General features: G+C 45.3%; 1 protein-coding gene across 1 annotated transcript in view; it reads right to left on the reverse strand.

The window, feature by feature from the left end:
• The window catches only part of Kif13b (kinesin family member 13B), a gene marked incomplete in the record, with an annotated part of 157,582 nt that overhangs the window by 12,954 nt on the left and 116,713 nt on the right, over window positions 1-27,915 (reverse strand). The window contains 5 exon segments of the mRNA XM_013514371.1: window positions 12,050-12,183; window positions 16,919-17,030; window positions 24,396-24,449; window positions 25,525-25,602; window positions 25,814-25,966. Of these exon segments, the coding sequence (XP_013369825.1) occupies window positions 12,050-12,183; window positions 16,919-17,030; window positions 24,396-24,449; window positions 25,525-25,602; window positions 25,814-25,966 (531 nt within the window).

Genomic DNA, 27,915 nt, shown 5'->3' on the forward strand with positions numbered 1-27,915 from the left:
ACGCACAACAGAGGAGCAGGGTCCAGCAGGAGGAGAGCTCAGAGGTGCTCCAGGAGCAGCCGAGGCGCTTCTTGCCATCTAGCAGATCTCACACCTGCTCTGACACACCACGTGATGGGGAGATGGGCTCAGAATCCAGAATCTGGCATAAAAGCTCTCCTGGGGCCCCTCCACCCGGAGCACACTATCTCCTTGACACGACACGGACAGCGTCTTTTCCCTGTTACACTGGTGCCTAAATGTCCACCCCCCCAAGCCTCATGCAGGCATGGGTGGGGCTTTTCAAAGGTGGCTGGATCTAGAGTGTGTGATTGACTCAGGGTGCAATGCCAGGATTAAGGGTGCCAGGATTAAGGGTGGGTGATTACTCAATTAGTCCACTGATGAGTTTGGAACTACTCTAATCCCGACAGGCTGGATACAATATAAGGGACAGAAAGAGACTTGTTTTGTCCCTTGCTTGCTTTGCGACCTTCTCCCCACCATGAACTGTTCCTCCTCTGTGAGGTCTCTCTGCCACGCCACCTTACCTTGCAGCTAGCTGATTATGGACTAAAAACCTCTACAAACTTGAGCTAAATAAACCTTTTCTCCCTTAATATGCGGGTGTTGGGTATTTTGTCTCAGTAGTGAGAAAAATAACTAAAACACTCCCCATCAGAACACAAGGCTTTCCCACCCCTCCTCACACTGCTCCTGCCCTTGGGAAGCACATCCACCAGAAACACTTCTTTGCCTGAAGTCTCAGAGCAGACATGGCCCCTCCATCCCAATTGGAAAGAAATGCCCATCTGTCAGGTGTCACCTGGGAAACACACCTCTGCCAGCACCCATCCTGCACATGTCTTAACTTTGGTCCCTGGGGCTTGAGGAACTTCTTGACGCCAAAGAGGCCAGTGCTGAAGGGCAGCAATCAGGTCTCATTCAGCTCTGTACTGCCACACATAAGGCAACTTCCTGCTTTTTTAAAAGACAGGGTCTCATTATATAGCCCAGGCTGGCCAGCAATGTGCCTGCCTCAGCCTCCTGAATACTGGGATTACAGCTGTGCACCACCATGCCTGGCAAACTTCTTCCGTGAGTGAACGAAGACCACACGAATTACTTAACAAGTAGCACAGAGAAGACTGATTTGTATACTGACATCGAATTTGGGAAAAAAACCAAGCCTGAAATTTCAGAATAAGGTAGGTAAAAAGAGAAAAGCTAATGGTTGAAGGAATAAGATAATCATTTTAATGCTGAATTCCCAATGCTGAATTTTCAGATACTTTTTTGGCTGAAAATAAACCTTTCCTAATAATCACCTGCCACCCTGAATTTCTTAAATGTTATCCTAATGGTACATAAATTAATACTAACCAATAGTTTAAATCCAAGTACAAGAAATTATTTTTACAACAAGAGATGTAAGTTTCATTTTTTGCTACAAATAACCAGGAGCCAAGACCTCATTTCTTTGCTGCTAAAGTGGGAAAAACAGAAGCAAGCAGAAGCAGCGCATGAAGCAAGTACTGCCTGATCTTCCAAACCACTCTGATAGAAGCAGCCGGGCAGATAAAACCCTGCCACAGGTCACCTGGAGACCAGACTCAGCCATTCCTCACCACTGCTGCTCAGCTGGTTCACCTGGAAGAAGGTGAAGAGGCCGACTGGGGAGGCGGCTGGGGGAAGCTTCCAGCCTGGCCCACAGCCGGGTGGCGCCACGGTGGCACCCAGTGCTCTCTGTGCTGGCTCCTGCACACCCACATTCCTGGCTGCCTGATGCTCTGACTCCATGAGCCAGGCTGATCTGAAAGTGCTGTTGGGCATAGTGATGCTAGCATTCTGTCCATCTGGCAGCTGGGTTTCTTATTTTAAATGAGAACCCAGCATTCTAGTGGATAGCTCGGACCCCCATCTGTCCCCCATTTCTGAATCTATAAATCTCAGCTATGCCCCCACCGTGTGACACCCAGGCCAGTCACATCTGGGGACGTACAGCTGGACAGTGGTAATCCTATGCATGTGGGGTCTCTGAGCAACATCACCCCAGGGGACAGGGGCAGAATGGTGGTCCTTGCCAGAGGCGCCCATTCAATCTGCGAATCACAGCACAGGGAGGCAACTCCGGATCCCTGACCAGCACCACAGCCCCCGGTGAGGTCTCCATGCATCCTGAAGAGTCTTCCGTTCCCTTCTCCTTAAATGAACCCCCTTCCATACCACAGCCGGGAGCTCTCCAAAAACCAAACGTGACCTCGTGGCTCTCTGCTGCAAGCTGACAAGCCCCCTCTGCCCATAGAGAATGTGTTAGAAACAAGTAAGACAAGGCAGCTCAGACAGGCCCTGCTAGGTGCATTTTGGGGCTTGTCTGGTCCCTCCTTTTAACATTTCACTGATCCAGTCATTCTACTGGATTCTACAGTGTATTCATTTTGCTAGTTTTAATCACACTCAGCCAAGTCCCTGAAGGGACTTTGTGCACTGGGTCTTGCTTTCTGAACCTATAAATCCCTGCTCTGCCCCCACTGGGCTCTGTGACTGCCTGGAGGTGCTCGATCCACCCGAGCCCCAGGCCATGGCCCCACTTGGTGTTAACTGGTAAGATGGACACTGAAAAATGGAACGTGCGGAACATCTTGGGCACATGGATCTACTTTTCAACGTGAGCTTCGTGAACTTTAAAGGCAGCTTAAGTATTTCCAATGAAAACTTAACACTTGAATTGGAACATGCTAGAGATATGAAATAGACACGATTTCAAAATCTCTGTAAAAAAGGTGTATCTCAGTGGTTTTTTTTTGTATTGACTATAGGCTGATATGGTAATACTTTGAAAATACCAGCTTAAAAAATATTGAAATTATTTTAACCTGTTTCTTTTTAGTGTTTGAAATGTGGTTACTAAAAAAATTTAATAACCACATGGCTCACATTACATTTCAACCGCACAGTGCAGATCAGACTCAGTCCCGCAGCACCAATGTGGGGACCATCCTGCGGAACCCTGGCACGGGCCCAGGCGCATTTGGAAAGTCTCAGTTATTTCACAGTCATAGAATTGTGTGTGTCGTCTTCCAAGATATTTCTAAGCTGGCTTACATATTTTTAAGAAATCGGTAATTACATCTGATCTAGAAATCGAAAGTTTCCAGTTGTGTTTATTAGTCCCAAAGCCATTCAGGATGCAACATTAATTCTATGTTCCTTTAAGCGAAGAACCTGAGCTTTCACTAGTTTGCTCCTTCACAAACGTACCAGGCACCTAGTGTTCCATGGGTTGTGCCAGGAGTTGGGGACAAAGTGTGCATAAAGCCAAAACGAGCCACTCAGAGTCTAGCACCTAATATTCCTATTTAATTTTCATTACACCAATGACTTTAAAAAGCCAACTTTTTTTACTGGATAAAAGTGAAGAATATGGTCCAGACAGGCTTTTATTTCATTATATTGCACATATTAGTGTAACTTACTCTACATATTCCATAAATGAAATGGTAAATACAAATATTTCTTGAATTGCAGTTTCCAAGGATACAGTTTCTGAGTTTTAGAATCTAGTGAAGTTATTTTTTAGAACTTTTAGAAGGTAATTGTTAATTTCAGTATGTAATGCTAATACTCTGGGAGGCTGAAACAGGAGGATTACAAGTTGGAACCCAACCTGGGCAACTGAACAAATTAGTGAAACCCTGTCTAAAAATAAAGAGCTAAGCTCAGTGCAAAGGCCCTGGGTTCAATTTCCAGCACAAGGAATAAAAAAAAAAAGAAAAAAATTTTATATATTTTGAAAGAAGATAAAATATGCACTCCATGCAAAATGGCAGTTGTTTTTCAAGCATCCATGATGCAGGAAGGATGTTTGCCTAAATCAGAGGATGCTGATCTACAAGCCTAAATACATGTTCTCAATCCGACCTGACAGCTGCCTAGACCACCCAGGAGCTAAGAAATGGCCTCTACATTCTCAGTGTTTGAAACAAATCAAAAGAGTGTATCAGGATGTAAAAACTGTGTGAAATTCAAATTTTAGATTACTCTTCCATCAGGTTTACTGGAACACAACCAGGCTCACTTGTTTACTATTATTTCTGGCTAATTTTCAGAGGTCCATGGCCTGTAAGACCAAATCTTGGTCTACAGAATCATGCAACAGAAGCATACAATGTCCATTTCCGAGGAACACCTAGCAGACAGGCCTGCCAACTGCCTTCCGCACTGCCTCAAACATTCTCACTTGCTGCAATAAATTTTAGTCAGAATTATTTCTCAGATTGGCTATTACACCTGATTCTGAAGACAATTTTATAAACTTAGTATCGCTGAGTATGTCAATCCACTGCTATCTCTTCTTGGAATAAAGGTAGAAAGCAAACTTACGATTTTGGACAACAGTGTTCTAGCAATGGTGAGAGTGCCTAAGAATTCATTACTAAAGCAACTGGGAGAAAATCAGTTTTAAATGTTTAAATTTATTCATTTTATTTATTTATTTTTGGTACTGGGAATTGAACTTGGGACCTTGCACTTGCTAGGCAGGCACTTGTACCACTGAGCTATATCCTCAGCCCTAAATGTTTCAATTTAAATGTTACTTGTTTTGCAGTGCTGGGGACAGAATCCACACCAAACTGCACACCCTGGGCAAGTACGCTATTGCTCTGCTACACCCAGCAGAGAAATTTTTGAAAATTTAAAAAAAAAAAAAACAAACAAGCTCAAACTCCACAAGGCCTCTGCACATTTCCTTTGTGACATCCGGAACAAGTCAATGTGGCAGTTGCGCACACATGCATTTATCCTGGGGAATCAGTTTACAGAAGAAAAGATTCATCTGTGTTACTTTGGAAAAAAACTTGATAGTCAAGGAAAGCAGAGGCTGGAAAATGAAATACAGACCTGTTTTCTTATTTGAGCTGGTTAAAACGGGGACTCTTTCTCAGGACACAGGTATGTGTTCATGTAGCTCATTTCGCCAAGGAAGCCCAAGCACGTCGACCTGAGCAGCATTCTGCAGAAGAGGCGCTGAGGAGGAGTGCCCGTGCTCACATGGAAGGAGCTCAGGAACGAGGCCCGGAGGACCCCAGAAGCATCTCCTCCATCCTCACAGAGGCTGCGTGCCACTGCTCTCTGTTCCAGGCTGGGTGGCTGCACTGGAAGGTCAAGGAAGGAGGAAAGACGTGGCCCCAAAGCTGATAAGGCCACTCTGACCAGGAGCAGACACGCAAAGAAGTGCTGAAACAGGGCTGCGCTTTTGAGGGTGAAAATTAAATCTGACCATTAACTCTTTAATTCCCCAGATTAATCAATGATGCCACCTGGAGTCCCGAACTTTGAAGCACATAAATAGTTCATCTGAACACAGACTTGCAGATACATGAAAAAAACTACCACACCAAATTAATTCAATCTAACTAATTGGAGAGCAGGAAGTTCTTTCAATTATTTTATGTGCTGTCTGAGAAACACACTTGAATATGAGTGCAGATTTCCTTAATTGCAGTTCATTATTTTCCAGATTCGTTACTCAACTTGTATCAGAAGGTCAAAGACAGCAATTTTGTCAGCTGCCACCTCTTTCGGCGCAGAATCTTTGCATTTCTGGAACTCAGACAGAAACTGATTACAACCAGAACCAATCTCCATAAAAACGAGAAACCTAACTCTTTATGAATATGTTCAAACTTTCCAAAAGACTTCGTAAGTTACGAGGGTATTTTTACAAGAAGAAACTGTTAACTTCCATCTTCCAAGAAAAGACCCGGGGATCTTCTCCAATCCATCCCGTACTCGATCTTGAATGTGATGCCAGGAAGGCATATTCTCAGAGCCTGCCGACCGCAAAGACCGGGCCGAGACACCTTCCTCTCTTACTGCTTCCTGAGCCCACAGGCCTGGGAGAGAACAACTCCGCCAGCCTGAAAATGTCAAGGACACTCTGATTAAAAGTGCCTTTTGATAATCATCAGTCCGTCATTACACAACCTGTGCTTCTCTCCCCTTCTCATCCACCTGTGGAAGCGTGAGACACGGCTGGTAGGCACGGACCTCATCTCTCCTGTCCTCAGCCCGATTAGTTTATATTCTCACCAACACCCTGTGTTTAAAGAGCAGAAGTGACAGGAATCCCACAGATGTCTTTAGAGAGCACCTTGCTGTCTATAAATCACAGCACTCATTCCCACTTGTCACCTTCTCTCTGTTAATCTCAATTCCATCTCTCGGGGACTGCCACCCCACTACCGCAAAAGCGCCCTTCAGGATCTCCTTCCTTTCCTGCAGCCCTGACGCGGCCGGCCCTTGGGCGCTGCTTGGCCTCCTCACAGTGCACTTCTGATGCTGTCCTCCACAATGATGCCACAGGGTCACTGGGAACCCAGCACTGCACACCCAGTATGAGCCACTCACACCAAGGAGAGGGGATGGGCAGGAGCGTGGGTGCGTCTCCATTCCGAGGACCATCTCAGGGATGGGGGTTTGAGTCTCCAAGCTAAATCGCGACACAAACATCAAGAGGAAGTTGCTTCATGTCTGTCCTCACAGGTGGGAAATGGAGACAGAGATGGTGTTTCAAATGGCGCAAGAAGGCGAGAGTGAGGAAGAAACAGAGGCCGGGTTACTGACCAGGGCTATGCGGCCACGGCATGCAGTCACAGCGCACTCCCAAACCCGCTGAGGGGGCTCTGTTTCGGCTTTCGTACTATTTCACGTCATAACCTAGGGCGATGTTGCTATCTCTCTCCTGTCTCTCAGTCCCATGAAATGTTAACAGTCTTTAGCCCCTCCTCACTGTATGTAACATGGACTCCTGGTAGGCAAATGCACTGACTTCGAGTTAACGTTCTGAACATCTAAAACGCCGGGCCGGGCTTACTTCATGAGCACTCACACAGGCCATGGACGCGGACGCACTCACAGATACGGCAGCACACGACAGAGTGAGACCAAAGCAGAGGAACCCCAGGGTCCTCGCATGTCTCTTTAGGCCTCTGCTCAGGGCACGTGAGGTGCCTGCCCCAGAGCCAGGCAAGGCCAGCAGCGACCGAGGTGCCCAGAGGGGCCAGTGGACGTCGTTCTGTTTTAGGCTTTCTGGATAGGAAGGCCCCAGACACGGGCTCACTCTGCCTCCATAACTGTCAGAGTCTCCCTGATCGCTTCGGTAGAAAGCCATCTTCAGTTTGCTGATCTGCACTGACCCGTCTCTCTGTGGCTCGAATGGCTTTCTTGCAGATGGCAGGGCTCTGCCTTGGGCCCATAATGTTCATTCAATATTGTGTTTGTGACTCAAATACAGACTTCAACTTTAAAAAGTATGCATGCAATGTCTAAAATATATGTGTTTCTTTTAAAAATTTAAAAAGATCTTGACATCCCAGGAATGTTAAACAAAATCAAAATAAAAATTTTTAGATACGAATCTGAAGTCTCCCTTTAATTCTGAGGTGTTATCAAAATGTTCAGTGAACGTCTAAATTTTTTTTAAAATGTGCTTCAGCAAAAGACACATTGTCCTTAATCCTCCTCGAAGTCCTCCCCCTCACTTCAAATACCCTCCTCCCACTGTGCTGGCCACGCTCTGAAGTAGTTCTGGAAGTCTCTCTCGCGTCCTCACGTACACTGTTACAGCTGTCTCCACGTCCTCAATTCAAAATGCTTGCTTTCCCTGGGCCTTTTGAGTTGGGGGAACAGCCACAACTCCCATGGTGCCAGATCCCTTGGATAAGGTGGTTGAGGACGCACTGTGATGTTTTTGTTTGGGGATTACTATTGTTGTTTTGTTTGAGACTGGGTCTTGCTATACAGTTCTGCTTGGCTTTGAACTCACTATGTAGCTCAGGCTGGCTTCTAACTTGTGGCAACTGTCTTGCCTCAACCTCCCAAGTGTTGAGATTACAGGCTTGTGCCGCCATCCCTGGCCACACCCTGTTTGTACAAGCCTGCTTGTCTAGTGCCAACGTTTATCATATTTTTTATCACATTTTGTAGAGACACTCACAAAACTTCCAGAACTGCTTCAGAAAGTGGCAAGAACGACAGGATAAGGGTGTTTAAGGAAAGGGACAGTATTTTGGAAGGGATTGATGGCAGTGGGTCTCACTGCAATAATTTTTAAATTTAAGCATTCACTGTATAATTTGATCACCTCTTCTATTTTCATGCATCAATTAGAAAATAATAATAAAAGAACACTTATGAGAGTGAAAATGGACCAAATTATCCAGCAATGTTAGCCAGAAGCACAAGGAGTTCATGTTTCCTCTATAAACAAGGAAGACACCCTCTCATGCTCCGGGAGAACGGTCGGGATGAGGAGGACAGGGTGCCTATTTCCAGCCAGGCGCTTACTCCCTTCCAAGCCAAGGGGAAAGCAAGGCAGCACTGCAAGCCGACCACCAAGGAGTGCAGTGCAGGGCTGTGGGAACCGGAGGGGCCACGGAGCCAAGGCCCGGCCGGCCTTCCCACACCTCGACATAAGCATCCCAGAGGACGCGGAGGCCATGGCTGGAGCAAGGCCTTTTCTCGGAGGACCCAGAGGAAAGCGAAGAAGATTTTCATTTGTAAGTCAGAAACTCAAACTGTAGCTTTCGAATTGACTTTCCAGTGAATGGGACTGTGCTAGAGTGAAGATCACTACACCACAGGGGGGACGTTGCCCCAGCTGTGCTTCATGGTGCTGAGGCCTGAAGGAGGCCCTTCCCACTGAGCTACTCCTCTGGCCTGTCCTACTCTTCTGAGACAGGGTCTCATTAAGTCACTAAATTGCACAGGTTGGGCTTGAGCTTGTGAGCCTCCTGCCTCAGCCTCCCAGAGTGCTGGATTACAGGGGATCACCACTGCAGTATCACCTTTTTTCTTCTTACTGCTACTTCCCATCCCACCAGTACTGAAGTGCTCCATTCCCAAGCATGAAACACCATTTAGGGTGTAACAACTTAATGCACATTAAAGGAACCTGAGTGGGAGAAAACACTTCTGGTGATGCTGCCCTTTAAAATTGTAACTTACCTCTACGCACATCCAGATCCCGCAAATCCCACTCCACTGTGATTCTCTCACCTCTGCCCTAGAACACTGTGCTTCCCACTGCTGCCTGACACTTGCCCATAGTCTAACTGTGTAATCTGTACATGGATGGCAAGCCACCTGAGGCCCTCTCCAGAGCTCTGTATAGCAGGCAGGGTCAGGCACAGACGGCTCTGTTCCCAGGGGTTATTGTCTAGAGGGAAGACAGACCACCAACACGTAAACCCAGTAATAATGTCCAGTAAGATCAATCACAGATCCAGGGGCCGGGGATTTAGCTCAGCGGCACAGTGCCTGCCTGGTAAGCGCGAGGTTGTGAGTTCGATTTCCGGTACTGAAAAAAAAAAAAAAATCACAGATCCAAGAACACTGGGAGGCTGAGGCAGAAGGATCACAAACAAGCCCAGACTGGGCAACTGAAGGAGACTCTAATCTGAAAACGAAAGAGGGCTGAGGGTATAGCTCAGTGGGAAGGCCCTGGGTTAAATACCCAATACCTGGCCTCTTCCCAAAAAAACAATGGTAATGTCCAGCGTGCGACTGCGCATGCATGTGTGGAGGAGGCTGTTTTAGTTCAGCTGAGGAAGACAGGCCACTTTCAGCTGTTCTTCCTGAGAATGGCCTTTTGTGACCCCTCCACAAGCAGACATCTTACAAGATACGGAGAGGCCACACAAGGACTTCGGAGTGAGCATGCTCAGTAGAAGGAAAGACAAAGGCCAAAGCTCTGAAGACTCCAGCGTGCTTCATATGTCTGTGACACAAAAAGGTGGTAAAGACACAGTGAATAGAGAAAGAAAGGGCGTGAAGGTGAAAGGTCAGGCACCAGACGCTAGCAGGCATCAGAAGACCCAGTAAGACATCTGGCTTTGACTCCATCTGGCAAGGTTCCAAGCCATGGAGTCACGGGAGCGCTGGAAGACCTCTCCAGCCCCAAAGCTGCAGGGTCACCCACAGAAGGAGACAGACTGGGGAAACACAGAGGGCCTGCGACGCAGCACGGGCACCTGGACACCTGAGGCTGGGTGGGTGCAGTGGTCCTGGGGGAAGCCCTGGGAAGCGCTGTGCTGATACAGGCAAGGCAGTGAGGACACAGACCATGAGCTTGAGACAAAGGAAGCAGGTGTTTTCACAAGCACACTGGACTAGTGGGCATTTTCACTAAGGCAGTTTTAGGCCTATGTTTTTATATACTATGAAACATGAACTATTTCTGCAAGGCCAGTTTCCCCAAAACTTTTGCCCATAATGCTTAAAAAAACCACTTGAGTAAATAAGCAAAAAGTGCTTAGAGAACTCTTTTTGTTTGTTTGTTTGTTTTTTGAGACAAGTCTCACTATGCAGTTCAGGCTGGCCTTGAGCTCACTTTGTAGCCCAGGCTGGTCTCGAACTCACAACGATCCTCCTTCCTCAGCCTCCTGAGTGCTGGGATTACAGGAGTGCGCCACCACGCCCAGCAAGAGAACTCTTAAATACTTCAAGTAACTCTTGTGGTCCGGGATGTGACAAGTCACAGTTCTGTTCCACCAGCAGGTTTGCTTCAAACACGCTATATTCCTGTCACGCCCAGGGAGCCAATCACTTTTTGCCGAAACAATGGGAGTGTAAATAAGTCCTCCTGTGTGGCAGGTGCTTTGACTTGCTACATCAAAAACTGAAAATAGCTTTAAAAAAATTATAACTATGGTAGGCTGAGTCAATGAATTTAATGTGATTCCAATTTCCTCTGACTTAGATAACTGTCTTCACTGAACAGCAATTGAGAAACAGTTGTTATTAAACTTAAATGGGAACAAGAAGCACCACAGGTGCTTATAAATGCAGCATGCCTCGGTGGGCCATGGGTCACTAGGGCGGGCTAAGAAACTACTTTTTTTTGCAAAGCTACCTTGGTAACTCCCTGAACTCACTTTGCACACTGTACTTTGTGAATCAATGACACAGATATTAAGAATGGCATGGTGCATATAATGACAAACCACTAGAAAAAGTTTTTGCCTACCTTGGCCTCCCCACAGTCCCACATGCATTTCATAAACTGTCAAGTACCCCCATGTGCCTACAGCCTGAGCATTTCCAGAATCTCAGTTTAATCCATCTGCTGTGTACATACGCTTCTGCTCATATGCTTAGATAACAATGCCTATGCTTATGCAAGGCTCATGGAAAAATTATATATCTTCCCAGCGGCCTTTCAGAAGCAGTTCTGTCTCCCTTAAATACACATTCATAAACTCAGAAAGGTCCTGTAAACAGTTCAGTCTCAGATAACCACTGACCTGCATTTCTACAACTCGTTTAAAAGAATATGGGAAAAGAAGAATATGGAGAAGCCAATATCAAAAGACTTATTTCACCCACTGCACTTGCAGTGTATGTGTTTCTGAATGAATATAAATGAACCCTCATTTATCATTTTCTGCTGAGCTAACACCTACACGGGCTGGAAACTGCATTTGCAGCAGGGTCCCTGTTCACCGTGGCGTAAGAGCAGCTCCCCGATTGTTTAGAGAACCCTTCAACCTTTTCTCTAACACTTACTCCAGGGCTGGGGAGAGACTGAAGAAAAAAGGAAATAAGACAAGCGATCACTTTTCAATGAAAGAGAAGATTATCCACAGCAGAGGAAACAGAGGTTGAGAGGTAAGGAGAGGCATGATACAAAATTGTCTGAAATGAGAAATGAAATCAAGAATTAAAAATAGAATTACATTTTCTACTTGGCAATACACAAACAACACTAAGTGCACTTCATAAATTTTACCATTGTTGCTCTAAGTGATATTACCATAAATCACATTAGTAGCGTACTTGGCATTTTTTAAAAGCAGAAAGGATGGGGCGTGTCAGTAAGTTTAAACAGCTCTGTTATCTCTGAAGAGTGGAAGAGAAATTATCACAAGCGTTCGCCAGGTTTAAAAGCCCAGTTCTAACGTCCCCCTTGTTGCTCTCCCTCCACGCCCAGCCCCAGCACAACGCACCGGCCCATTCTGCCAGCAACCTATTAGAGAACATTTGCTGCTGCTCTCTCGGTGCCTCTTACCTGATGTGCAAGGGGCAGTGGCTGTTTGCCCCGTCTGTCATCACGGACAGGGAACAGAGACTTGAGCAGCTTCGGCATCTGCGGCACCAGGGACTTTACTGGATTCAAGTAGGAGGCTGTGAGGCTACTGAGTCCTATTTCAAAATCGAAAGGAAAAAAAGATAAAACCAACTGCAGGCATATCTTTCTCCTATACATTGGCCATTTATCAATTGTAAGCAAAGCTTACAATATAAATTTTAAAAAGCTACCCTTAAAAAATTAATATTAGAAAAATATACTATTACCATAAGTATCCTCCAATACAATGGTATTTCTTCAACCAATTAAATAACCCACAAGGTGGTAATACCAGTGTTTCCATCAGCATTAGAAGGGTACTCCACCCCAGTTCTTGCCAACAACTGGTACAAGGACTAACTTCTGCTCTCTAGAATGAAAAGGCATTGGATTTTTAAACCACATAATCAGTGACATCCAGTAGATGTCATTCTTGTAGATGTCAAACTCTTAAAGTCATGATCTTCCTCAACTATAACTTTTCATAACTATTTACTAGAAGAAACAATAAACTTGAACTTTGGGGGAAAGGGTCGTGTTCAGCTTTTTTTTTAAGAGGCAGGGCCTTACTATATAGTTCATCCAGGCCTTGAACTCACTTTGTAGCCCAGGTAGGCCTCGAACTCATGGCAATCCTCCTGCCTCAGCCTCCCAAGTGCTGGGATTACAGGTATGCACCACCATGCCTGCAGTGTTCAGCTGTTTTTAAAAAGAGAAGGACAGTGTCTACAGTAACTATGTCCTCCCTGCTGTCATTCACCAAAGACTGGGATCAGAAGTGCTGATCATATCTGTGGTATAAATGATAAAACACCATATCCATGTATCACCTTGAAAGAACAATGAAATCACCCTGAAGAACCTGCAAGATACCCCTACAAAAGGGCAGAAACACTACCAGCCCTCTACTCTACACAAGCTCACGGGACCTCCAGACTCACGGGCAGAGCACAAGAGAGACCGGCACATGGCAAGGTTTCTGCACTACACAAGAGGCAGCGTGACCTGATTGAAAAATTCAGAGGTGACGTGAGATGGCCCCATCGTCAAGAGAGACATTATGACTGAGCTCAGAAAAGTTAAATATTTTACAAGAAGGAAAATGCAGAGAAGAGAAACAAAAAAGGGACATGAGCAGAAAATAACTTTTAAGATGAATAAAGAGTCAGAGATGTAATCACATCAATGCTGGGAAGAACACACAATCCAGAGCGCTCTATCTAGTGACTAACATTCTAGAGTGACGATGGTCCGAATCTGAACGAGGATGCAGCCGAGTGGTGCTGAACCTACGGTCCGGGTGCCGCAGTGGGCTGTTGGTTATCACTGAAAGCCCTAACAGCTTAAAGGCTGCACGGATCACAACATGACACAGGAGGTGGGAAAGAAGCTGGGTGCACAGGTCAGTCAGGCTGGCCGGGCGTCACTCTGAAATCCAGGGGCTATTTGGGGAGGCATCATGGTATTTTTTGTTTTTACTGTTGCCTGTTTGATAATTTCCATAATAAAAGTGAGAGAGAAAAATTAAAACTTTTAACATATGAAAGAAATCAAGGGCTTGCACTAACAGACAACTGCTAAAAGCACTGGTGATGGATAGACTCACTACAAAAGAAACTAACCTTAAAGCACAGAGTGGACCGCAAGAACAATGATGAGCACATCAAAACAACAAGTATGCAAATCAAGTCGACACTGATGGATTCTAACTGTAAAAACACAGCCACATTTAGGGAATGTAGAACAAGGTGGAATCCTGAAACTCAGTAATTTTACTTCTGTTTATTCTACAAACAGAATTATCCAAAAATAAGCTTTATTCACAGTAACTCCAAACTGGAAAAACCCGAACATTGCCCATAGGCAGTAGCACCAATTAAAAACTGGGATAAATTCAATTATGACAGTGACATATTTCTCAGCAATAAAGAAAAAGGAATTACCAATGGCACCACCAATATGCAAGATAAAACATACGTGCTGAGCAGGAGCCAGCTCACAAGGAGCACATGCTCCATGATTCCTTTTATGTGCAGCTGCAGGCGGAACTTGCAGCAACAGGAAGCTGGTGATGGGGACCATCTGGGGTCATGGGAATGTCCCACACCTTAAGTAGGACAGGTCTCGAGTGTGCATGCACAGGCAGATGCGTGTGTGTACCTACCCACATACACAGCTATGTGTACGAATAAACACACTGGACAAAGCTTATTAAATATGACCCATGGTCATGAAAGGAGAGTCAATAAAAATAGATCTTTGTGTGATTTAGCACTTTAAGGCAACTTTTTAAAATTAGTCCAAGGAGGGAAACAATGTGCCCTTAACAAATGCCCAGAGAAGAAATACCAGCAAAGAAATTAAAACTAGCGAAAAAAGCAGCAAATGGAAATTCTAGAACTGAAAATAATAATAACTGAAATTTAAAAATTCTCTGGATGGGTTCAGCAAAACACTGGAAATGGCAGAAGAAATGGTCCAAAGAAAACGATCCAAAGCACAGAGCCTCCGTGACCCGTGCGGCAGCGCAAGGCAGCCCAGCCCGTGCGTTACTAGTTGCAGAAGAGAGGGGAGAGATAAGGACAGAGGAAACATTTTAATAAAAACTGGATAAAGATTTCTCAAATTTGTTGAAATCAACTTATAGACCCAAGACCATCAGTGAAAGCCGAGCAAGATGAGTAGTACGGAAAATACTCATAGTCAACTGCTGAAAGTAAAGATAAGGAAAAATTTTGAAAGCAGACCAAAGACACGTCACGTGGGGGAGGCAGCACGAGGGCAGGGGAGAGTCACAGCAGTCAAGGGTGGGCACTGATGAAGCCGCTATAAAGAGCTAGAAGAAAAAGCCAGCGGCCTGGAATCCTCTGTGTACCCCAAACAGCCTTTTAAAAAAGAAAAACAAGTCAACAAAACTAGCAACATAAAGATATTCCCAAGAGAGGTGAGCACTTCTCTCCAGGAGAACTGCACTGTAAGAAATTCTTCAGCAAATCCTTCAGGCTACAAAGAGTGAAATCAGATGAAAAGAAGATCTTTAGTGAGGACTGGATAGTACATGAAATAATAAATATGAAGAAAACTATAAAAGATGATCCACTTAATTTCCTTAAAAGATAAGTAGCCATCTTAATTCTCTTAATTTCCTTAAAAGATAAACAGCTGTTTTAGAGCAAAAAGAATGATACTGTGAAGTACATTTTATAGCATCTAGAGACTGAAATAGTGATGAAACTGTTCCCTCCCCATAATAAAGTTAAATAAGAATGAGAAACACCCCAAATACACAAAAATGAATTGGCACACTACTGTAAAGTTCAAAGAAATTAGAAGGAAATTTATACATATTTTAAATAGATAATGAAAGCAAAATATGGCAAAATACATAAGCAGAAGTTCTTAAAATGAAATAGAAAATAACAAAGGAAATTAACATCAAAAGTTGGTCCTATGAGATTAATACATATAATAAATCTGTCATAGACATACTCAAGAAAAATGGGGAAACCTTGGTAATTATCATTATCAGAATATAAAGAAGAAAGTGCACAGGAGATCCTGTAACTCTTAGAAGAATAGTAAGGTAACCCTGGGACACATATTGTTGCAGTTTGTGTATGGGTGTCCCCCTAAAGCCTCATACAGTCAGGGGGCGGGTTTGTTTTTAGAGGTTATGATTGACCCATGGTCCAGTGCTGGGATTATGGGGATTATGGGTGTGAGTGCTTCTCTCCCCTGCCAGCCCCCCAGTTTGCACATGAAAGGGACAGAAAGAGGCTGCTTGCAGCCACTCCTTCCTTTTGCTCTTGTTTTTGCTGTCTTCTGCCACCATGAATATTTGCCCTCTGCCATATGCTACTGTGCCTTGGAACCAGCCAAGTATGGACTGAAACCTCCACAAACTGTGAGCTAAATAAACCTTTCCTTCCTTAATTTTGGATGTCAGGTACTTTGTCTCAGCAACGAGAGAAAAGTAACCGAGACACATAGGAAAATTTTTTTGTGGTACTAGAGACTGAATACGGGGTCTTTGCACTGAGCTACATCCCAGCCTTTTTAAAATTCTTTATTTTGAGACAGGATCTCCCAAAATTGCTAAATTGCCAAGGCTGGGCTTTAAACTTGTGATTCTCCTGCTTCAGATTCCCAGAGTGCTTGGATTACAGATGTGCACCATCAGTCCTGGCTGAAGAGAAATTTATTAATCCACATGAAAGGGAAAATTCACTGGAAAACATAACTCTTTAATACTGTCTCATAAGGAATACAAAACTTAAAGTAACCCTGTATTAAAGAAACGTAAATTGTAATTTAAAATCTTCCCCTCAAAGAAACTTCCAGACCCAAATAGCGTCACTGGGGAATTCTGTCAAAAATTTAAGGAGGGTATAGCACCAAACATACATAAACCCTTCCAGAAAAATCTGAGGAGAAATATTTCCCTCGTCATTTTATCAGGCCAACACAATCACGACTACCAAAACCTACCAAATACACAAATACGAGAAAATAACAGATTACAGGTAGATATTCATTGTGGAACACACATAAAAATCCTTAACAAAATATTAGCCAATAGTCAAGCAGTATAAAGGATAAAACACCAGGATCAAGAGTATAGTATGTATCAGAGGAATCCAGGATAAACCCAACATTCCAAAGCCAAGGTAACTCAGTATGTCAAGTCAAGAGGGAAAAACTGAGGACATTAGCAGAATAGTGGCCACCTGGCCGGAAATCCTGACTTAAACTCTTCTGAAAGATGCTCCAATTTCACGGGAGTGACTGACAGATGAAAAGATAACTTACCTGGCTCTGGAGAGTGGTTATTTTGGGGACAAACAGGGTGGGCTGGGGGGACTGCAGCTACTCCTCTGGACACTGGTGTTTGAGATACATCCTGCTGACTTTCCCACCGGCCCTTTAAGAGGACAGAATCAGTTATTTTGTTTCCTATTAATCAACTACAGAAAAAATGAAGGATATTCAGATGAAAAAGTGTTCTGTATCACCAAAGCTTTACTCTCTTTCCAGAACGTAAGCCTGATCACGGAAGCGTGTCTTCCTACCCGTCCTCGTGCTCACAGCATGAATTCTCCTCATGGTGACACCACCACCTTACAAGTGTCACGCGTGGGTGTCCCCCCACCTCACAAATGACAATCTCCCAGTGAATCCTCCCTAACACTCTTTCTACTACACCGTTATCTCCTCAACACACACTCTGCCCCGAGATACCCTTCTTCACTTTGCTTCTCAAGGAAGCCAGGGCACGCAACTGTCCTCAGGGTCTGCTCTCCCCGTCCCGGAAGTAGGCTGCACAGGGTACACCCGAGTGCAGACCCTCAGGCAGCACAGCCTCACGTTTTAAATAAACCTAAAGTTCCTCTGATTTCTGGCATGTAGTGACAGTTTTCAGTGGCACTCAGTAGATGAACAGCCCTACCACTGAGGGGCTCCTTGAAAGGTGGAGTGGAAACAGCAGGCCTCACTGCTCCCCAAGACGGGCGGGGCGGGGGGGCGCCTCGCATGGCTTCTGCTGTGTATTGGGAACCTATCTGCTTTTAGCAGCAACCTAAGTACTGATCATAAAATCAATAAGCTCTAAGTGATCTGGGTCGTGCTTACCTCCGAGAACACCACTGTACCCAAGGACTATCAAGGCCCAGCACTTGATGGCATTTTAAAAATGGCACAATGTTTGGTGCTCATCAGGAAGCAGGGAGCCAAAGCAGACACAAACACATGAGCAGGGAAACATGAACTCCGCAATGCTGCACTGCAGGAGCAGTTGTGCTATTATGGATCATGTGCCGATTTACATACTTTAATGTTTTGTTAATTTTTGCATTTAAATTTAATTATCTGTCTGGAAGGCTGCTGCTCTGCAAAACCTGGGATGTGGCAATCGGGTCTCTGAACACTACGGTCACCAATCTCCAGGGCTTCTCAGGAGGCTCTGGTTAGTGTCAAGTTCATACAAGATTGTTCTGAAAACTTACTTATTTGAGAATAAGTGTGTTTTCCTACTTTAGATTTTCTTCCTTGTTTGGCAGTTAATAGTACTACACTCTGTCCCTTAGGAAAACAAAAAGTCAGTACCTGGGCTCAGTGACAAAGACACACTCAGGCGCCCTGCTGGCACTCCCCGACACGACTGCAAAGGTGGAACCTAGCAGTCAGGCTGCCTGCCTCGCTCCCAGGGCTTCCCACAGCAGCTGGCCCTAGCAGCTTCGGAGAGCTAAACCACCGGGCACTTCTGTCCACCTGTCCTCCAGCCAACCAGCCCAGAGGAACCCCACGGCTTGCTGTGCCCAGTTCCACTGCCCACAGATGGGCGTCTCAAGACTCTGGGGAGGACTGGGCTCTGCTTCCAAGGGAACCACAAATCCAGTGATAAAACAGGCAGGTGCTGTCCCTCCTCCATCAGATGCCCAGAGTCCACAGCCACTGTGCTGCGCTCCTTTACTATCCACCATTCTTTCTCCTGCACTACACATCCGTTCTCTGGCCAGAGATGAACTCTGCACCCAGGGTGAGCTGCACATGCTTTTCCCCCAGGGGCAGGGTTAGTACTGTCTTTCTAGTAAATCTGAGATGTTTGGCTACAGGGCAGTTTTCCTTCCTTTACAGAGATGCCAAGAGAGTAAAAAATATGAAGCAACACACAGTTAAAATACATATGAAGGTGATGAACTTGGGACTATGAACAAGAGACTCTGAATGACTTCGGAACTTAGGGGTCTCCGAGATAGCTCAGGCCTCGAAATGTGAAAGAACACACTTTTGTTTTTGTTTTTTAATTTCCACCACAATGATATGCACCCTACACGACCCAGAATCTCAAAACATCAACCTTTGGTCTGTTTCTAATATTCTTCATGTCAACAGATCGGTCACATGAGAGAAGAAAGACGCTGGCTTTGTTTAGACCCCCAGATAAGCCCCTCAACGATTAGGGAACACAAAGAAACACAGTCCTCTCCGAGACAGCAATCACTTGGAGCCGACACCACATTCAGAGGACAGGGACAAGCGGGGAGCCCAGGAGGCCTCATTGATGACGCTGCTGGGTCCCAGCTCTCCTGTCCCCGCTCCTCTGCCAGGCATACATTCCTTGGCTTTTCCGTAAAAGGGTCCTGTTTGAGCAGCAAAGTGACAAAGGGGTAAATAAAGAGAAGTGCCAGTGACATTTCAGGTCCAAAGGTAGCTCCTAATGCAGCTAAGGAAGAAGTGACTCATGTTTGGCACGGCCCGCACCACTGCCGAGCTGAGTAATGACAGTTTCGGGAAGGTGATATGACCCACACACAGCTTGGTTTGTTAAGGGAATATCACTCAAGTTATGGACTAATTTTAATTCCATCAAAAACTCCAATCAGATTACGAGTGAACTACGTACCTTACTCATTTATTAAAAATATAATTTTCTAGAAAATGGCTTTAGAAATAACGTTTTTGTTGATAGCTTTCCTTGCATTGCAAAAGACTTCAATGCACAGCCAGCTCTGAAGTGGAAAGACCAACAACAGGCTGAAATTAATTTTGCACCTAAATATCTGCTGGCGGACAGTCATAAAAGGCCTGCTAAATTTTCATTATAACTATTTTAAAAATCTCCTTACAATAATAATGAAACACCTAGTGACAGTAAATAGCAACATCCCTTCAATTAGGGTTCATATTTGATATCTTTAATTGAAAGTCTTATCCCAAAAGTAAGTTCTTTTAGGCTCCAAGGTAAATTTAAAATTTGGAATAATCAAATTCTATTTTTTAAAGATTAATTAGTTCATCAATTCAATCTTAGTGGAGCCCAGTAAAGCAATTCCAAGGCTGCTATGTGAGGAGAATCAATAAAGGAGGGTATGTAAAACAGGCTGGCCTGATGCAAGGTGTTATGAAGCCACGCTGTTTCTAGAACTTGTCCACTTCACCTCACCCCCCAGTAGCCCAAATCCTATCCCTGCCTCCCTGCCACCCTTTACTTCTGTTCTTGCTCCCAGCGATGATCCTTTGCCATGACAGCAACTGACCACAAAAGTAAAGAACACTAGAGCCTTGTCTGGTGGTCTCTCCCGGCTTCTAAAGATCTCTCAGGCACCTGAAATGCTCTCCTGTTGGGATGTGGTGTGTAAGACACCACCCTCCAGGTTCTAACCTGTACTTCTCATCGGTAGCCCCCAGCAGAGGGAGAGACTTGTGCATTAACAGGAACAAGCAGAGAACCCAAAGATAGCCCCACAGAAGTCTGCGAGGTACATGCAACTCCTATCAGTACAATTTTCAGTGATTTCAAAATATATTTTCTAGCATTTTCTGCACTGCCGGATCCAGAATTAAATTATATTGGACTCAACTCTCCTGGACATTAAATACTTTGTGCAGAGAAACCAAGATGGCCCTTCTCTGCACACTCCTGGGGTCAAAGAATGACTGGAGCACTGCTGCCAGCTTTCTGTTCCCATGCCCGCAGGTCCATGTACTCAGCATGAATTAACTCTAACTCCTCACATGCTAGAACCTCCTAGACTTCTCTAAATAGTCTTGGATCCAGGTACCAAGCAACACTTACTAAGAATCAGATGCTGACCACCAAAGTTATTGCTCCAAAGGGAAAGGGCCAGCTAGTTCAAGGTCCAATTTGTATATCCTACAGAACCTACATTTACAAATACACTTGTGAAGGTAAGAGCACACATACAGTTTACATAGCAGGATAGTATTTGTATCCCATCCACTCATTAGGGGAGCCTACCGGACTAACATTCACAGCAGGGCTGTATGTTGCACATCTCACTGCCAGTGGCTGTGAACCACCAGTGGGACATGTATGGCTGTCCCGTCAGAAAGCAGGGGGTAGTCCCATTGCGTGAGACAAGCATGCATGTCGGACAGTCGTGCATGTACCACCAGTGGTTTAAGCCAGTGGGAACGTATCAATTACCTCTCCCTTGATCTCTGAAAACTAAGGAATCCAAGAAGTCTCCAAAAGAAGAGAAAAACCAAAAATGAGTCCCTCACATTTCCAAACAATAATTTCCCCAGCAACTGCTCCTTCAATAATCTCAAATTAAGGATGCCACAACTGGAGACCACCCAATGCCACTAAATATAAACTTCTAGCATCTTAAAAGGTTAGAGAGCAACATTTTAAAATTTTAAATAGGTAAACTGGTTGCACGGTCCAAAAACCAACCAGGGGAAAAGGGTACCCAGGGAGAAGCTCCTCCTACCTCAGCCTTGCTTCCTGCCCTCTTCTGCCTCTCTCTCCAGGCAGGTACTGGGCAGGATTCACTTCCTGTGTGTCTGTACAGTTTCTTGTGTACTGTTAAGCATATCTATACCAGCTATACATCCTCCTTGTCCCCACCTTTTACAACACATGCAGCAGTCTACCACTTTGCACTTCCTGTCTGATCACTGAAGATGCCTAGCAGTATTCTCAAGTTAGTTCCTGGAGGGGTTCCCATTTTCACAGCTGCATACTAACCCATTTGCACGTGTGTGTAAAATACATTTAACCAGACTACACTGACAGGCATTTAGTTTGTTTCTAGTCTTTCGCCATTATAAGAATGGGACTGTGAACATGTGCCACTTCCTATGTATATAAGCAGTGCTGTGTTTAGGGGTTAGTAGTACTTCTATATTTTACATGTCAATTAGTTTAAACTCTACCCATTCCAAAGGAACACTCTTACTGGTGCGTTCATAACGCATTCTGATTTCAATGCAATGACATGTGTCCTTTAAAAGGCTGTAAGGAGAGTCTCTGTTCCTCGGTATTAGGGAGAAAGACTTTTTTCCTCACTAGGGAGGAAATGTAACTTTGAAAATACTTGTATTCCTTGATGGTACATGCCTGTGATCTCACTACTCTAGGAAGCTGAAGCATGACATTCACAGTTCAAACCTAGCCTGGGCAACTTAGAAACATAGTGAGATCCTGAGTCAAAATAAAATAAATAAAGGGTTAGAGAAGTAGCTCAGTGCAAAGGCCTTGGGTTCAATCCCCAATATGACAAAAAAGAAAGACAGGAAAAGGGGAAGGAAGGAGGGAAGGAAGGCAAGAGAAGGGGGAAGGGGAGGGCAGGGGAAGAGGGAAATAACCTCATAACCTTTCAAGATACTCTCCTTCCAATAAGCCCACTGGGGCCCGTCAACTGAAAACGGGGCAGCTACTCTATTCTCCCCCTTGAATGAGCTGGACTCAGACCCCTGGCTCAGTCTCATCCTCCACCTCCTGGGTGTCCGTCTTCATTAAACAGGGCTGGCCCTAAGCAGCTGCCACCACACCCTTCTCCTTCGCCTGGCCCTAGTGCAGGGGCAGTGACCCTCTTATCTCAGTGTGAGGACACGCATGTCACCTGCTGATCTGGACGCAGTCACAGTGACCAGAGGCTGACTGCAGGTACAACCTCTCAAGTTAAAAGAAGATGAAAAGATGCTATCCTGCTCAAAGTCAGCAGCCCACGGCCTGGCTTCAAGTCCTGGTGGCCACGGGCCCACAGCTGCTTGGCACAGTGGGCTGGGACTTCTGCACAAGGCCCCTCCAGGGCTCCACCCCACAGGGTCCCTGGAACTTGGGGGCTCCGAGTCCTTGCCTGCCCATGTGCACCTCAGCGTCACCCCTCGGAGCTCCCCTGAGGGTCACAGCACCTCGGAAGCCCCTCCCAATCCCCCACAGGACAGCAAGAAGGCAGAGGCTGCTAGTATCTATGTCCCTTGCTCTGTCGTTTGGTGTGGACAAAGCACAGTCACATTCTCTGAAGCAGTATCGACAGGAAAAATTTTGAGAAACAGAAAAGCAGAAAAAATTTTGCCTATGTTTTTCAAGAAACTCAGAATTTTAGATCTGGGTTAGACACACTTTCCAAAACACAAAAAGTTATGTTCCTTCCTGCAAATATATTTCCCTTAAGATGTTTTCTTTATTCACATTTAAAAATCATTACATAATCAAGCTTCCAAAAACTACATTCTTCAGGTAATCACAACCTGGGTTAAGGTGAGCTAATCAAAGCGATCACTGTTCTAGAGCAAACAAGAAGTAAACTTTAGCACATTTACACAGACACATGGCCATGCATGTGGTTCATCAGTAAAGTGATGAGCTGGAAAGCAGAGTGAGTGTGTGTGTGTGTGTGTGTGTGTGTGTGTGTGTGTGTGTGTGTGTGTGACAGAGAGACAGAGAAAGAGACACAGACAGAGGACAGAGAGAAAGAGACAGAGAAACAGAGACAGAGACTGGTTTCTCTTCAGACAACTACTAGTAACCCAAATATTAAAATGAGTCTAACTGATTCATAGTTTCATCTTCACTGGCCTTACGTTTTCATAAGGAAAACGTTAGATATATACAAAAACAAGAGTGCAGAACAGTGAACAAGTATAGAAAGAGTGGTATCTGAACCTTGCTCAGCCTTGATAATTATAAATTACTGTAATTATCTACCCCTGCCCCAGTCACATCATACCGTAGCCCCATGGGACGACATGCACTCTGGATCTCCTCCCAGGGCCCACCATCCACACAGAGCACAAGGCACACACCAGGTCCTCAGAAAGAGACGGGCACAAGCTGCGGCCTGTGACATCCAAGTAAGAGAGCTGCACAAAGTGCTAACCTTTCTTCCCAGTAATGAGTTCCTATGTGCTTGAAACTCCATTACTTGGCTGAAGCTATATTAACAATGAAATAAATTCCAACTAATAAAATTTCCATACCCTTTGTTTCTTCGTCTTTTTTTGAAACAGGGTGTCACTATGTAGTTCAGGCTGGCCTTGAACTCACTTTGCAGCCCAGGCTGGCTTCAGACTTGCAGCAATCCTCCTGCTTCAGCTTCCTGAGTGCTGGGATTATAGGCATGCACCACCACACCCAGCCCTCTGTCTATTTTTCTTTCTAAGCAACAGTGTTAATTTCAGCATTAATTTTTGTAATTTTCCTATTCCTCATAAATTTTCAATCATTACATCAATACTTCACTATTAAAAATCTGATACAAAGTTCCTTTTCTGACAGAAATAAGAAAAATAGTATAGGTGGAAATATAAATGTCAACCAGAAACATTATTTTTCAATCCCAGTAATGAGGGTAGAGTCAACCTTATTTTAAGCAGCAGATTAAACGAAATGCGCTCTCAACACTTTCCAATAGATTCCACTTGGTACAGATGAGGAGGAAGAACTCCGGCAGGTGAAAGTAACACGAGATTTGAGAAGGCGACAGACGAAAGGGAAACAGGCCTCAAACGGAAAGAAACAGTGACCAGCACCAACCTTGTTGCTGCCCAGACTGTGCGGAGGGATGAGATCTTGCCGGCTTCCAGACAACTGAGGAGAAAGGAGAGTGTCAGCCCTCCAGGTGCGGGAGCCGGACGGGGGTGGGCAGGGAACGAGGGCCAAGGCTGCAGACCAGTGGCCTCCAGGACACAATAAGCACTGAGGTTTCCAGCAGGTCTGGGCGTCGGTTTTCAGGGAGACAACAACAGCCAGCCTTGAGCAGGTGCCTGTCACCCTGTGAGCCCCTTTTATTGAAAGGTTACCAGTCGCTGGGTTGCTACCATGGCCTGAGCCTTCCTCTGGGTACTGATACAAATGAAAACTCACAAACTATATTTAAAATGATAGGATCCCAAATAACAAATCTCTGCACGTACCATGGTATTTTAATACACCATTTTCTGAAGGAACGGCAAGATATTGACCTCGAGATAAAGCGGCATTTCTACACATCTCAGTGGCTCCAGTGCTCTGGTCTGAGGTCATGAATGCTGTCCCCTGGGCTCTCCAGGGCACAGCCCTGCAGCCCGCTCACACTCTATGGCTCGGGACAGCCGCTCTTTCCCACACACTTGTACTGTCACTTTTCTTGTTGTGCAGCTAGGACAAAAGTGTCTTTTTTCATATACACCTTTACCGAAAGTGAGGAAAGGAAAAATCTAGGTGCCACAAGGCAATTTCTTTGTGAAGAATTGTTTCCACATTAACATGCACATAAATTGTACACATGTTTTTTAAAAATCAAACAAGCCCATTTTCAGCCCTACCCTGTCCGCCCATCCCACCACCCGATGGCCTGTACAGGACTGGTCTGCACACCAGCCGCTAGCTAAGATGTCTCCTGACCTGAAATGCAACTGATTTCAGCTAGGAGAATGAACTGGCTGGTTTGGGTTCCACAAACCCTTGTGAAAGCACCATTTGTGCTGGGCCTCGGGACAGGAGAAGGAGGGGAACCTGAGAGACACGTTGGGGATGGCTCCCCACCGCAGGGGCAGGCACGGGGGCAGACAGGCACAGATGTGAGGCCAGGGCTCCAATCAGCGTCAGGAAGAAATGCACCTGGCTGTGAGACTCAGGAGCAGGGCGGAGAGGGGAGAACAGTCCTGGGCGCGTCGCTACTCACTCTGTTCACGTTGGGGGAGCTGATGCTCCTCCTACTCAGCTTCCCCTTGCCCGTCAGCTGCTCCTTCACTGCCACTTCCTGGAGGTCAGGGAAGACACCCATGAGACACACGTCCCAGACAGCGCTGCCCCAAGATAGCAGCTGTACTTCACAACCAGAAGGACCCAATTTCAATCAGCCTGAGTTACTCAGAGTTAATCAGAGTCAACTCTTCAGACGTCAGCCACAACAACCCTGTGTGGCACACAGTCACCGTTAAGGCCCCTGTGGCACCACAGTGCGCGCTGACCTGGCGAAGGCGATCCAGTGTCAGAAGGTTTTCCACGGCCAGCACGCTCCTGAGGTACTTCTCGATGTGCGCCTCCGAGTCGGCAGAAGCCGGGTTTTCCACATTAGCTGCCATCCTGGCTAGTGCTTCGCGTTCCTCCACTCCCTGGGCATCCTGCAGGACAAATACTGCATTCAGATTAAGTGCCCTGCTGGAGAAAACGCTACAGAAGCTTCCCGATACACACACACAGTTCTGAATCGACAAAGAGGACGGGTCCCAAAATTCCATGTTGGTACCAGCTGTTGGAGCTCAAAATGCATTTTTTCACAGAAATTAGGACACAGTGATTAGGGTAGTGGGTTAACACTGAGGCTGTTCAAACAGAGGGTAAACAGCCCATTCTTAGCTAAATTGTTCCCTTCTCAACTTTCATGGTAAAAAACAAACAAACAATATACAAAATTACTGGTCAGAAAAGATGCTGTAGGTGAGTCAGAAAAGAACCGCCCAATACCAATACCATAGGATGGGATCACCCGAAACCCTCTGAGAGCGGGAAAGGGAAGGGGAGCTGGGCTGCCAGGCTAGACAAAGGGGAACCCAACAGCCCTCGTGGGAAGCAGACACACAGTGGAGACAGGAGGGAAACAGCCAGCTGTCAGTGAGTACTCAAGACCCCGAATCAGAATGTGGAGCTCCTCACATGGATCTCCACCCTCCACAGGAGCAGCAGTGGCCAAAGTGGCAGAGCAACAAAGAAGAATCCAGGCAAATCCACGCTTGTGTGCGCTTGGGTAGTGCCCTCCCTGCTCCTCCAACATGAGCTCGTCACGAATATAAATGCAAAACTCCCCAGTGAGGGAGGACTTTATTAATGTACTTAATTATTTCGGGCAAAATGGCTTCATAACAAATTACTCCTTGGGGAAAAGCAGATCCTTTATTTACTTGTAATTTCATATGATAATGTCAAAAAGTATAAAATGTACATCCGTATGCCACTGCATCTTAAATGCCGACTGAGAAACAAATATTTTATATACAACTAAGAAAAAAAGACTGCCAATTAATTTTAAGATGCCATCAGTTACAGGAAGTTCAAACTTCAAATATATTTTTAAAAATGTAAATAAGCCTCAGAAGAGATAAAACGGGGAAGGTAGAATTATAAAATGGCTTAAGTTCACAAAAGCGTTTGTCTCCCTTGGGGCATGGTACTAACCATGACCAGAAAGGAGCAAAGTTAACAGAAGGGAGCCATGAAGGTAGCAGAGGAGATGAGCAGAGCCCAGCACCCCCCGCCCCTGCCTCTGGAAGAGTGTCCCCACCTCCACCAGCGCAGAGTCGCTCCAGGTCTGAGGAAGCGGACACCACCCTGCTTGTGAGGAGAAAGGCAGAAACCGTGCTGCTCTCTGATCTGGGAGCACTTCCTCCTCACGGCTTCAGGACAGTGGAACACAAGAAATGTTCAGGGCTTGCCTACTAAGGGATCTCTTCATTTTGTTTTTATGTCTAGTCTTTAGACAGTAAGTTTTGAGTTCCATTTTTTCTTTTTCTTTATCATCAGGGTCTGATAATGTGTTTTTAGGGGTTTTGGGGTTTTTTTTTTTTTGTCTTTTTGAAATAAGGTCTCGCTGTGCAGTTCAGGCTGGCCTTGAGCTCACTTTGTAGCCCAGGCTGGTCTCCAATTTGCAATGATGCTCCTGCCTCAATCTCCCAAGTGCTGGGATCACAGGCGTGCACCACCATGCCCAGCTAGGGTCTGATAATGTGAAACAAAGCTCCACAATTTTTATCTCGGCCCAAGCACAGGAGGATATGTTTACCATTCAGCTGATTGCCCCACTTCTCTTCCCTTTTGAAATTGAACCACCTGAACAATAAAAGCCCTTTAGAGGATTAGAAATCTACAAGGGGGAGAGAAAAAGAGGGGAAGGCGGTAAAGAGAGAAAAGGAAAAGAGAAGACAGTTCGTGAAGTCTGGCATTCTCAACTGAGGTCAGGCGTTTTATAGAGTTAAGATGACAAACAACTGGAAAACACAGAAAATGCTTAAATTCAGAGACTAGACAGTAAGTCTCCAGCTAAGCACATGCATACACTCACTTTAATCCTCACAGC

This window comes from Chinchilla lanigera, unplaced genomic scaffold (assembly GCF_000276665.1).
Source record: "Chinchilla lanigera isolate Chin_1 unplaced genomic scaffold, ChiLan1.0 scaffold00002, whole genome shotgun sequence".
NCBI classification, from domain to species: Eukaryota; Metazoa; Chordata; class Mammalia; order Rodentia; family Chinchillidae; genus Chinchilla; species Chinchilla lanigera.